Source organism: Peromyscus maniculatus, chromosome 15, assembly GCF_049852395.1.
Source record: "Peromyscus maniculatus bairdii isolate BWxNUB_F1_BW_parent chromosome 15, HU_Pman_BW_mat_3.1, whole genome shotgun sequence".
In the NCBI taxonomy this organism is placed as follows: domain Eukaryota; kingdom Metazoa; phylum Chordata; class Mammalia; order Rodentia; family Cricetidae; genus Peromyscus; species Peromyscus maniculatus.
This window is the reverse complement of record NC_134866.1, coordinates 79,506,273-79,518,528: the sequence shown is the minus strand read 5'-3', so window position 1 is coordinate 79,518,528 and position 12,256 is coordinate 79,506,273. Positions and strand designations below refer to the sequence as shown.

The 12,256-nt window shown below is 44.3% G+C and overlaps 1 protein-coding gene across 1 annotated transcript in view; it reads right to left on the bottom strand.

Moving 5' to 3' along the window:
• Positions 1 to 12,256, bottom strand: part of Nln (neurolysin) — a 106,417-nt gene that overhangs the window by 46,153 nt on the left and 48,008 nt on the right. Inside the window, exon 4 of the mRNA XM_006982738.4 lies at positions 971 to 1,078. Within this exon, the coding sequence (XP_006982800.1) occupies positions 971 to 1,078 (108 nt within the window). The remainder of the gene's footprint in view (positions 1 to 970; positions 1,079 to 12,256) is intronic.

Below are 12,256 nucleotides of genomic sequence, written 5' to 3'. Positions count from 1 at the left end.
TTTTTTTTTTTTTGTTTTTCGAGACAGGGTTTCTCTGTGTAGCTTTGCGCCTTTCCTGGAGCTCACTTGGTAGCCCAGGCTGGCCTCGAACTCACAGAGATCCGCCTGGCTCTGCCTCCCGAGTGCTGGGATTAAAGGCGTGCGCCACCAACGCCCGGCTGGAATTTACTTTTTAAGAATATAAAACATAGCAAAGGAAATTAGCCTGATATACACACACACAAAAAAAAAAAAAAAACCATGGAGAGGATTAAAGGGCAGTGAGGTTGCCAGGCATGGCGGCACACATCTGTAATCCCAGCACTCTGAAGACAGAGGCAGAGGCAGGGGGATCTGAGTCTGAGGCCAGCCTGGTCGGCACAGCGAGTCCCAGGTCAAATAGGGTTACATAGTGGGATCCTATTTTAAAAGAAGGGGCCCAGGGGTGTGTGTGTGTGGGGGGGGGGGAACAATTGAGTTAGAAGTTGTTCAGTTACTAACAGGTTAGCAGGAGTTTTAAGAGTTGAAGCAGGGGCTGGGGGATGGTTAAGAGTGCTTGCTGTCCTTCCAGAGGACCCTTGTTCAGTTCCCAGCACCCACACTGGGCAGCTCACAACCACTCCTGTAATTGAAACTCCAGGGCACTGAGGCTCTTTTCTGGCTCCCGTGGGTATCAGCACATACACATACACACCCACAGACACACACATATGATTAAAATAAGATAAATCTTTATAAAAAAAAAAAAAGTAAAGAACCTAATATCAAATATACTGTAAATGGATTTTTATCATGAGTTATTCTATTAAAATTCATCTATTTCCCTATTTGTTGGTTTTTTTCTCTTTCTTCTAAATAAGAAAACGACAGGAGTAGAAGGAGATAAGAGAGAGTATGTGTGTGCGAGAGTAATTAAGACGCATCTTACACATATGTAAAATTGTCAAAGAACAACAGTTATTAATAATAATAAAAAGAAACACAAACTCACATTTCTTACTTGCTCTGAAAGATGGAGTCCATTTCTCTTTCCCATTTTAATTGACTTTTCCAAGTATCGCCTGGCTTCAGGCTTTATCTTCTCCAAATCACAGTTTTCCTGAAATTAACAAGCATGTCAGTCATTTCTGCTCTGATAGCACACAGCCAAACAATCAACCCCCAGGCCAAAGCCAGTGCACTGCATTTATCCATCCTCTCTGTTGGGCCAGGAAACACAGGTGATTATGGAGTGGGCCCTCTTGAAGACCTAATTTCTCTTATGCTTTGGTGAGCTTCTGCTAATTTAAAACAGAAATACTGACTAAATCAAAAGCAAACCAGGACCGCCTTGCCCTGCCTCAGAACTGAGGGTCTGAGGCCCGGAGAAGCGTGTGATATGGATGTATTTGTAGTCTCATTGTGAGCAGTCTTTATAGGCAAAGCTCTTTGTTACAACAGAGTTCTTACTGCACATCATCTGGATTTAATCTTCGATCATTTGTTAGCCTGGTTCCACTTGGGATGCAGGAAGAGAAATAATGGGGTGACTTCTGCACAAGTGCTAGGGACTCTCTTGCCAAGATACCAAACAAGGACAGCTGGATGAAACCCCAGCAAACGGCTCCAGTACTTCAAAAAACACCTTCCTGTCACTTGGCAAGGGAGATCAAGGGACTCTAGCAGGCTGCATCTGAACAAGTATCTGGGGAAAATGAGTCAGCACCCCACAAAAGCAGAAGGGACGCTGCCCGCCCCCAAGTCTGAATCTGTATGCAGCAGGCAAAGCTCTCACTCCAAAGAACAGAAGGCCCTGGAGGAGGCTGGGAAATTCCCCCAGTCAAGACAATAAAAATCCAAAAATCCAAAGCAAGTCACAGGATACTCGAGGTGTATCTAAGGTGGCTGGTCAGCTCATGGTCCCTGGGAGGAAATGTGACTCCAGACAGACTCAGCAGGTACAAAGGACTTGCTTTGGCTGAGGGACAAGGAGAGCCGTCTGTCACCGGAGCTTACAGACCTCCTGTCAGCTGGACATTTTCTCCATGAAAGACCAGGACCATCCATCCCTGAGTGTGCCAACTTTCCCAACTGATTAGATTGTTAAGTGAATGGTGTGGAGCTTTAGCAATGGCATCTGAGATGGCTGGTGACAGGTAGGTAAACAGAGTTGCATTTTCACTCAGCACCACTCAGAACAGAAACAGTGCTTCACATTGCCTATCAGTGAAACATCGGTGTCACAGTAGCAAGCACTACCAACATTACTCAATGTTTCCTGAGCTTATTCTCAGCAGAGGGTAGGGGCAGTTAGACTCCTTTTTCCATTATAATCTCCCTTTGTGTCTCTGTGGAGCTGTGAGTTGGGCATGACTGGAGGTGGAACTCTCCTGAGCTGGTTTTGGCACCTACTGGGATCCTAGCAGCAGGTACCTGCAATGGGAAGAAACCCAGAATGTCTAGGGAGACAACTTGGTTATGGACTGGCTCCCACAGGGACGGTGAGCAGTTCAAATCACAATGTTCATGCGGATGTCATTAGCTGGGGCTCATCTAGGCTGGTTTCAGCAGCGCCAGGAAGTCTGTGCTGAGGTGTGAGCATGGCAACAGGAGTCTCTAGACAGCATGACATTGCAAGTTGCAACATGGGGTGGGGTGGAGGGGGGATGGTAGAGTGGGGGGTGGGGTAAGGGTGGAGGAGTATCTAGGCCATAGTATGTGTAGTATGGTGAGCAGGGCCTGGTAAGAGCTGGGTATGTTGGTAAGGTCCTAGGAGGTTGAGATGTATAGCAGAGAGCCCGCCCTCGGGGAGCTGAGACATTAGGTTCTGAGCTTGGAACAACAACTAACAATATGGTCTCAGCAGCTGGTGTTGAGAGGCGTTCATGGCTACCCCATGGCTGTACTTGATTACTGGGGGTTCTCAAGCTAGGTCTACACTTCTACATCTGCAGAGAGACACTCAAGGGCATACGTGTAGCATTCACAGTCTACATTAAAGTGAAAACCACATATTTTCAAAATGAGTACTACAAGTGCAAACAGGTTGAAGGATATTCTGAGGAAAACCAGCCTTGAACTGGGTCTAATTAAACCATCACCAATTAGCATACTGAAATACTTAACTTACCACAAAAACGACTGAACAAATAACCAGAGCCCCCTTGCCACCCAGACTCTGAGGGCTCAGAAAGTTTCCACAGGCTTGTGGAAGAAGACGGAGGCCCTTCTAGAGTGCACTGCGTAAGCCCACTGCCGTGCGGCCAGTCACGTATGGTGTCCCCGCTTCTGTGATCCCCAGAACGGTCTGCATCCTCACAGGAGCCGCTAAGTGAAAGCTGCCAGGCTCCGGAGCAGTGCTCCTCAACCGCCCTGCTGCTGCACCCCTGTAACGCAGTTCCTCATGGTGTGGGGACCCCAACCACAAAATTACTTTGTTGCTACTTCATACCTGTAATTTTGCTACAGTTACAAACTGTAATGCAAATATCTGATATACAACCCCCCCAAAAGGGTTTGGGGTCTCGACGCCTAGGTTGAGAACCACTATTTTAGACTGTTCTGTAGACCTGCATTCCTCTAGCCAGCTACAGTAGCCTCACAGGTCTCCTCAGGAAAAGCTTCTCTTCTTCAAGACATCTAACATTTAATTTGCATGATGTGATAGTAGGCACCCTTATTTTTACCCGTGGGGATAAGGTTTATTTTCCCCCTGAACCTCCCCCTCTAACAAAGAGCTTTTATATTTGTTCATGTTGTACATCCCATGAACGCTTATAAAACCACCTTGTAAAGAAAACTGAGGTCAAATTTAAGATTTTTCCCAAGACAACAGAGATGTCTAACATGAACAATAGCAGAGTAAAATTCTTTTTTTTTTTTTTTTTTTTTTAAAGATTTATTTGTTTATTATGTATACAGTGTTCTGTCTGCACATATCCCTGCAGGCCAGAAGAGGGCACCAGATCTCATTATAGATGGTTGTAAACCACCATGTGGGTGCTGGGAATTGAACTCAGGACCTCTGGAAGAACAGCCAGTGCTCTTAACCTCTGAGCCATCTCTCCAGCCCCGAGTAAAATTCTTAAAATGCTTAGTTTACTGATTTTTCCTTATTACTCCATCATCACCCTTTATTCATTATAATTATTTAAAGTCTCACAATAAAAATAAGGTTTTGGTTAAGACAGAGCCTCAATACGTAGCCCCGGCTATTCTAGAAGTTGCTCTGTAGACCAGGCTGGCCTCAAAGTCACAGAGATCTGCCTGCCTCTGCCTCCCGAGTGGTGGGTTAAATGCAAGAGCCATTACACCCAGCAATTTAATTGTTGTTTATTTTATTCTCTTCAAACCTTTGCTCCTTTAGCTCATAATTTTGTTTTTTCCTTCACAAGAGCTTCATATATCTTGTTTTTTCCTTCCTTCCTTCCTTCCTTCCTTCCTTCCTTCCTTCCTTCCTTCCTTCCTTCCTTCCTTCCTTCCTTCCTTCCTTCCTTCCTTCCTTCCTTCCTTAATAGTCTCACAATATATTACTGGCTGGCTGTGAACTCACTATGTAGACTAGGCTACCCTTGAAGTCATAGAGATCGGACTTCCTTTGTTTTTAGAGTACTGGGATTAAAGTCATGTGCCATCATGCTTGGCCTGATTTTTTTGTTTATTTTTTGTTTTTTTCAAGACAGGGTTTCTCTGTGTAGCCCTGGCTGTCCTGGAACTAACTCCATAGAGCGGGCTGGCCTCGAACTCAGAAATCTGCCTGCTTCTGCCTCTCAAGTGCTGGGATTAAAGGTGGGCACAACCATGCCCGGCCCCAAGAATTTTCTGGTTTTGGTGATGTTTTTTTTTAGGTTAAAAGAAGAAATTATGCCGGGCGGCGGCGGTGGCGCACACCTTTAGTCCCAACACTTGGGAGGCAGAGGCAGGCGGATCTCTGTGAGTTCAAGGCCAGCCTGGTCTCCAAATGAGTTCCAGGAAAGGCACAAAGCTACACAGAGAAACCCTGTCTCGAAAAACCAAAAATAAATAAATAAATAAATAAATAAAGAAGAAGAAATTATAATGCCGAAAGAACTCTGAAGATTGTTCCTCTGAATGCTATCTAAACAATGGATTCATAAACTGAATTTGCTAATGTTGAAAGACATCAGGGTGTGTTACGAGGCCTACTGCGTTCTTCCCCCATTTGCAGTTTTAAGCCCTCCCCCCACCCCCCAGCATTTACGGTATTAGTGAGGGATCCAGGGAAGACGACCTCGGGTAGAGGTCTGGATTCCTGGGCTGGAGAGATGCACAACAACCTGCCTGATGACCAATGTGGCCCCACAGCTCCACCACATGTTCCACCAAAGGATGTGCCAAGCATTCACCACATGACACATGCATATGAGGACACCGGGCACACACTACATGGGACATGTTTCTTTGGGAGAAACTGTAATCAGGATATACTGTATGTTCCATTCGGCATACACTTGCTGAGTCCCTATTTATCTCAGACTCTAGGGAAATAAAGAAATAGTTTCATATGTAAAACAAAATGATTTACTAACAGATAATGTTAGTATTACGTACTAGGAGGGAAAAAGAAGTTACGTACTTGGAGAGGTACAAAAAATTAAAGCAAGGGCACCAAGCCATGGTGCCTTACATCTGGGTCCCCGTGCTTCTGAAGGCCTGACGAGATTGTCAGCAGTCAGCACTGGCTATGAAAGACTAGACGTAGTGTAAAAATTAGGTTTAGGATTAGGGTCTGGAGAAGGGGCTACAGATGCCACAATGGGCTGCAAGGGTGGCTGTAGGAGCCCTGTGGGAGCCTGGTCTCGGGTTCCTCATGGCTTTACCCAGCATGTCCTCATAAATGATGATTAGGACCACAGGCCCGAGTGCAGGTGTCTGAGATGGTCTGCACTTGGCTGTGCTGGGGGAGAAGGTCTTTTGCTCTACCCCTTGGCGTCTCTATAAAAACCCTGGGCCAGAGACAGTCGGGGCCCATTGGAATAGGTTCCAGGCCCTCTCGAGGCTATCCTTTATTTTCTGTTTATCTCCGCAATATAAATCTTTCTAGCTAATATTTCCTGCTGCTTGAACTCAAGAAAACTCTGGGGAACTGTGGGGTTGGTGGGTAAACGCCCCGCAGGTAGGAAAAAAACAACAAAGAACAACCCTGAAACAGCCCAAGAAGCAGGCCAAAGAGACAGGTAAGGAAGACAAGGTTTTCAAGCAGAAACAAAAAGAAATAGAAGATACTCAAGGAGCTGAAGGCCAAGGTTGTGGGGAAGGACGGGCTACAGGTAGAATTAAGAAAGCTGGTAAACGGGGAGTCCTAGAGCCAAGAGGGGAAGTGGATACAGGCCACTCCCTAACCCAGAACCCACCTCCAATTGAGAGCCACTCGCAGAGGAAAATGGAGTCTCACTGGGTCTAAGGGCAGGCCCCATGCCGTAGGAGACGTCCAACACAAAACCAACTCAGTAGCATTTTTGGAGGTTCTTTGTCTCATAATGCTTTGTCAGGGCCTGTCCCTCCTTCCTTTTTAAGCTTACATGTCCATTGCATGTATATTACAGTTTCCAGTTTTATGTTTTTACGAAATTTCTGCTGTGTGTGAATGTGTGTCTTTGCATTTGTATGTGTTTCTTAAGCTTTTTCTTCTGTTTGTTTTTATCTTATATATACTTTTAGATATCTGTATTCTAATGAGAAAGGAAGGGTGTGGATTTAGGCGGGCTGGGAGGCTCTGGGGTGCATTACAGGAGGACAAACCATAATCAGATATACTATATGAAAAAAACTATTAATAAAAGAAATAAAGAAATCTGGCAAAAAGTAAGCTGTTCCTTATACCTGAGATGACAGTGACCCTCTCCCGTTCACATTTAACCCTTGCATTCCCTGCTCTAACATCTGCCACCTACAGCTAGAATGAATTGTTAGTCTAGATCCTCCTGTGCACTGTAATAAACTTTTGTAAATAAGTAATAAATTTTCATATATATATAATTTTTAATAATGTGGGTGTGTGTCTGAATATGGGCAGGTGTATGTGAATGCAGGTGCCTAGGGAGGTCAGAGGCCAGAGGTGTATGATCCCTTGGAGCTGGAGTCAGTGGTTGGAAGCCACTTGACATGGGTCCTGGGAACTGAATTTGGGTTCTCTGGAAGAGCAGTAAGTACTCTTAACTGCTGAGCTCTCTCTCCAGCCCCTAGACTTACATATTTTAAAATTAAAAAAAAAAAAAAAGCATGGTAAAGAAAGGGAACATGTCATAATGACTTCTGTACCTAGTTTTTGTTTATGGTTTTAGGGTACTGGTTCTTTTAATTTGGTGTTTAATCTCCACACCTGTTTAAACTAGGCATGAGTAGGTTAAAAGCACCTAAACTTGATCTGGGGATGCAGGCCAGGTGATAATACTAATGCTTAGCATGTACAAGGCTCTGGGTTCAATCACTCAGCATCGTCTACTTAAACTCATGACCCATTTATCACCACCGTAACATTTAAATTCTTTTAAGTCAGTAATTGGCTAAGATTAATTGGTAAGCTCAAGCCTGAAGCTCTTAAAAGATACAAACAATATTATAATAGTGCATTCTAATTTTTTTATTTTTTTATTTTTTGGTTTTTCGAGACAGGGTTTCTTTGTGTAGCTTTGCGCCTTTCCTAGAACTCACTCTGTAGTACAGGCTGGCCTCGAACTCACAGAGATCCGCCTGCCTCTGCCTCCCGAGTGCTGGGATTAAAGGTGTGCGCCACCACCACCTGGCCGCATTCTAATTTTTAAATCTAGCTTGCATTATTCAAGCCCTATTTCACCAAAGACTTCCTCCTGTGTGTTTATTACTTACTTAGCAGACTATAGGAATAACATATCTTATGTTATTTATCATAAACAAACTGTATGCTTTTATCACCAGTGTAGCTGGAAAGAGTTATGTATGAAACCCTTGATTTATTGCTAGTTTTTAGACGATTCAGAAGCCTTTGTTAGTACTGGAAATGCCAAGACCTCAACCATCCCTGCTTGTTGTGGAATATTCCTTTACAGTATGTGAAGATATTTCACTGTGGTTGGCTTAATAAAAAGCTAAATGGCCCATAGCTAGGCAGGATTTTCGGGGCAGAGAGAACACTAGGAAGAAGGGGAGAGTTGCCAGCTGGAGACACATAGAAGCAGGAGAGCAGGGTGGACAGCACATAGATGATGCTAACAAGCCTCGGGCAGCACACAGATGAATAGAAACAGGTTAAATTACAAAAGCTAAAGACAAGCCTAAGGGGCTGGAGAGATGGCTCAGAGGTTAAGAGCACTGACTGCTCTTCCAGAGGTTCTGAGTTCAATTCCCAACAACCACACGGTGGCTCACAACCACCTGTAATGAGATCTGATGCCCTCTTCTGCACTGCAAAGACACATGTAGACAGAACACTGTATGCATAATAAATAAATAAACCTTTAAAAAAAAAAAAGACTAAGCTATCAGCTGAGCTTTCAAAATAAGTCTCTGTGTCGTGATTTGGGAGCTGGTGGGACAGAAAAGCCCACCTACCACTGCTGGCTTTTGATATTTGCTAACATCTTAATCAAGGGGATAGGGAAATTTTACTTTTCTTTTTTTTGGGTGGTTGTTGCTTTCTGTTTTCCTTTTGGTATGATAAAGTATACATTTACTATTCTAAAAATGTAAGCAATATGTGATATTTACAAATGAATAGAACTAGGTATGTGTAAGTTGTACAAACTAAATCCTCCTTTCATTTATGAAATAGGACACTGACAACACTTTATATATATATATATATACATAATACACTATGTGCTGAGTAGTTTTATATCACCTTGACATAGGTATAGTCATCTGACAGGAGGGAATTGAGAAAATACCTACATAAGATGGGGATGTAGGCAAGCCTGCGGGACATTTTCTTAATTAATGATAGGTGTGGGAGGGCCCAGCCCATTGTAGATGGGGCCACTCCTAGGCTGGTGGTCCCAAGTTCTTTAAGAAAGCAGGCTGGGTAAGGTTTGGTGGCGCACACCTTTAATCCCAGCACTTGGGAGGCAGAGGCAGGTAGATCTCTGTGAGTTTGAGGCCAGCCTGGGCTACAAAACGTGTCCCAGGACAGCTAGGGCTACACAGAGAGACCATGTCTCGAAAAAAAAAAAAAAAAAAAAAAAAAAACAGAAAGTAAGTAAGCAGGCTGAGCAAGCCAGGAGGAGCAAGTCAGTACGCAGCACCCTTCCATGGTTCCTGCATCAGCTTTGGCCTCCAAGTACCTGCCTGGTTTGAATTCTTGTCTTGGCTTCCTTCAGTGCCAGACTCTGATTCTGGTTATGTAAGCCAAATACACCTTTCTTCAAGTTGCTTTTGTTTGTTTGTTTGTTTTTTGAGACAGGGTTTCTCTGTGTAGTTTTGGTGCCTTGCCTGGATCTTGCTCTGTAGACCAAGGTGGCCTCAAACTCACAGAGATCTGCCTGGCTCTGCTTTCCGAGGGCTGGGATTAAAGGTGTGCCCCGCCACCACCGCCTGGCTCAAGTTGCTTTTGATTATGGTGTTTCATCACAGTAACCCTAACTATAACTAAGACACATACATACACACACACACACTTTTCTTTTCCTTCCTTCCCTTTTTTTTTTTTTTTTTGAGAAAAGATCTCACTATGAAGCCCTGGCTGGCCTGGAACCCACTACATAGACCACGTTGTCCTCAAGCTTACAGAGAACTGCCTGCCTCTGCCTCCCGAGTGCTGGGATTAAACACATGTGCCATCATGTCTGGCTGACAACACTTACATTTACAGATGCTGGGCAATCTACATGAGAGAGATGTCCTCAATCTGTGATGAGACTTTTTCAGTTTTACCACTTATGTAAATAAGTGTGTATCTGTGCACACCAAAAAATGACATGCTGTATGCAACACTCAGCAATTTCTATCCTTCACCATTTCTAGGACTAAGTCCCATTGTTCCATGGTTGCTACAGTTTATTCCTTTCAGTGCTATAAATAACACATCCATGCACACATGTACTCTATTTAATTTGTTTTCTTGCTGATGGACATCTGCGATACATCAGCGTTTGCCATTATAATGCTGTATGACATTTGCCCAATTTGGTCTGTCCACAAATGCAGAAGCACCTCTAGTTAATTCCTAGGGAGGATGGCAGAGGATATGCTAGGTCACCTGGAATTCAAGATCAATTTTAAGTCATTAAGTTTGTCTTCAAGTCCCTAAGTTGTTCCTATTTTTAATGAATTTCATCAGTGTTAGCACTGCATGAGCAATCCCATTGACTCACAGCGCGATGACACAGACATCTTCTGACCTCTTCGTTTTTGGCAATTTCATCAGTGAAAAATGGTAACTTACGGTGGTCCTCATTTACAGCACCTGCTTACTAACGAGGCTGAGCTCTTCCATGTTAGTTACCATTTGTGCCTCTTCCAAATTGTCCTTCATGTCACCTGCTCACATTTCTACTGGGATGCCTCTCCGTCACTGACTGGTAGTGTACTCCTCCACCCACCTTAGGATGCTTTGCTAGTAAAATGCCTTGCTACTTTCTCTAGCATTTGATTTGTCTTTTGCTTTATAAATAAAAGTCCTTTGTTGTAATGCAGTTAAGATCAGTGGCCTTGTATTTCAGTTGGCTCTTTTTGTGCCTTATTTGAGAACTACATCCCTGCCCAGATATCATAAGGATGCCATCCTCTACGGAGTTCTGGAAGCTTTATATGGTAGATTAAGACCTTGGTGGACCTGGAATTGTGTTTCAGTTCACTGGAGGAAGAAGAGTCAATGTTATTTTTTCCCACATTACTAGCTCATGTTCCAGCACCAATTACTGGAGGCTTTGTTTCCGAATGTGCCACTGACTCTTTTAGTTTGATGGACATTTACTAGACGCTGATGTTGTACCAGGCCTGCCAGAGGCACTAGACAGCATTTACCTGCTCTGTACAGTCTACATGGTGTCTGGCAAGCACCCACCAATGGCTTCTGACCTGCACTTTTTCTACTAAGAACTAGGGCTGCCTCATAGACGGTCAGAGTAAATCAGATGGCTCTGTATCTATACCGATGTAAAGCAGTGTTTTAAACCACACATCAGGAGCAAGAGTGCCGTGGTTAGCTCTATGCTGAACTACAATCTCTTTCATACATTTAGTTAACAAATTCTTTATTTGGAGGTTTTGAAACATGAGTGTAAATTACTGATATTCCCCAGATGGAGATGTGACATCTTATATTTGGGCACATCCCAAGGACTCATCATCTGCTTCCTTAGCCTTCTGCTGTGACAAAATACCTGAGATAATCAGCTCTTAATGATGGAAGGACTCTATTATCTCATGGTGTCTTTACATGGGCAGCTGGCTATGTCACTCTTGGGGCTGTAACGAAGCAGTCTATCATGTGCAGAGTGCAAGGTAGACGGCACCTCACAATGGGAGGCAAACACGGAGAGGGGCATTTCCATCAAGGGCATGCCTTCAACGACTTGACTTCTTTCCACCAGGCTTTATCTCCTAATGGTTCTTCCTCCTGTCAACTGCCAAAGGCTGGGGCAAAGCACTCAACACACTGGACACTGGGAGAGAATTCAAGGTCCAAACATCACTCAAAGCAGTATGGCAGAAATCATGACCTATGACCTCTACGACATAAGTGGCTTCACTGTAGCTTTGATGGATCATCCCTGCTGGAGGGCTGAGTCTCTTGCAAAGAAGCCCTAATACCTTGATCGGCCATACAGTAAGATATACTCTGATAAACTTCAGAAAGAGACCATGTGGAGTGTCCTGTGTAACTGGCCAAACTGTGTCTCATCAAATGCATGTGTAGAAGCTGTGACCCCTGTGTGGTTGTGTTGGGAGATAACTGAAGTTAAATGAGGTCACAAAGCTGTGATCTTAATCTGAAAAGACTGGTGACCTTGCATTAAAAAGAGCAGATACTCATCTCATGCCTGGGCAAGCACTGAGCAAAGACCACGTGAGTGCTGTGGACAGGCAGTGTGCAAGCCACTGAGTAAAGGCCACGTGAGTGCTGTGGACAGGCAGTGTGCAAGCCACTGAGTAAAGGCCACGTGAGTGCTGTGGAAAGGCAGTGTGCAAGCCACTGAGTAAAGGCCACGTGAGTGCCGTGGAAAGGCAGTGTGCAAGCCACTGAGTCAAGGCCACGTGAGTGCCGTGGAAAGGCAGTGTGCAAGCCACTGAGTAAAGGCCACGTGAGTGCCGTGGAAAGGCAGTGTGCAAGCCACTGAGTAAAGGCCACGTGAGTGCCATG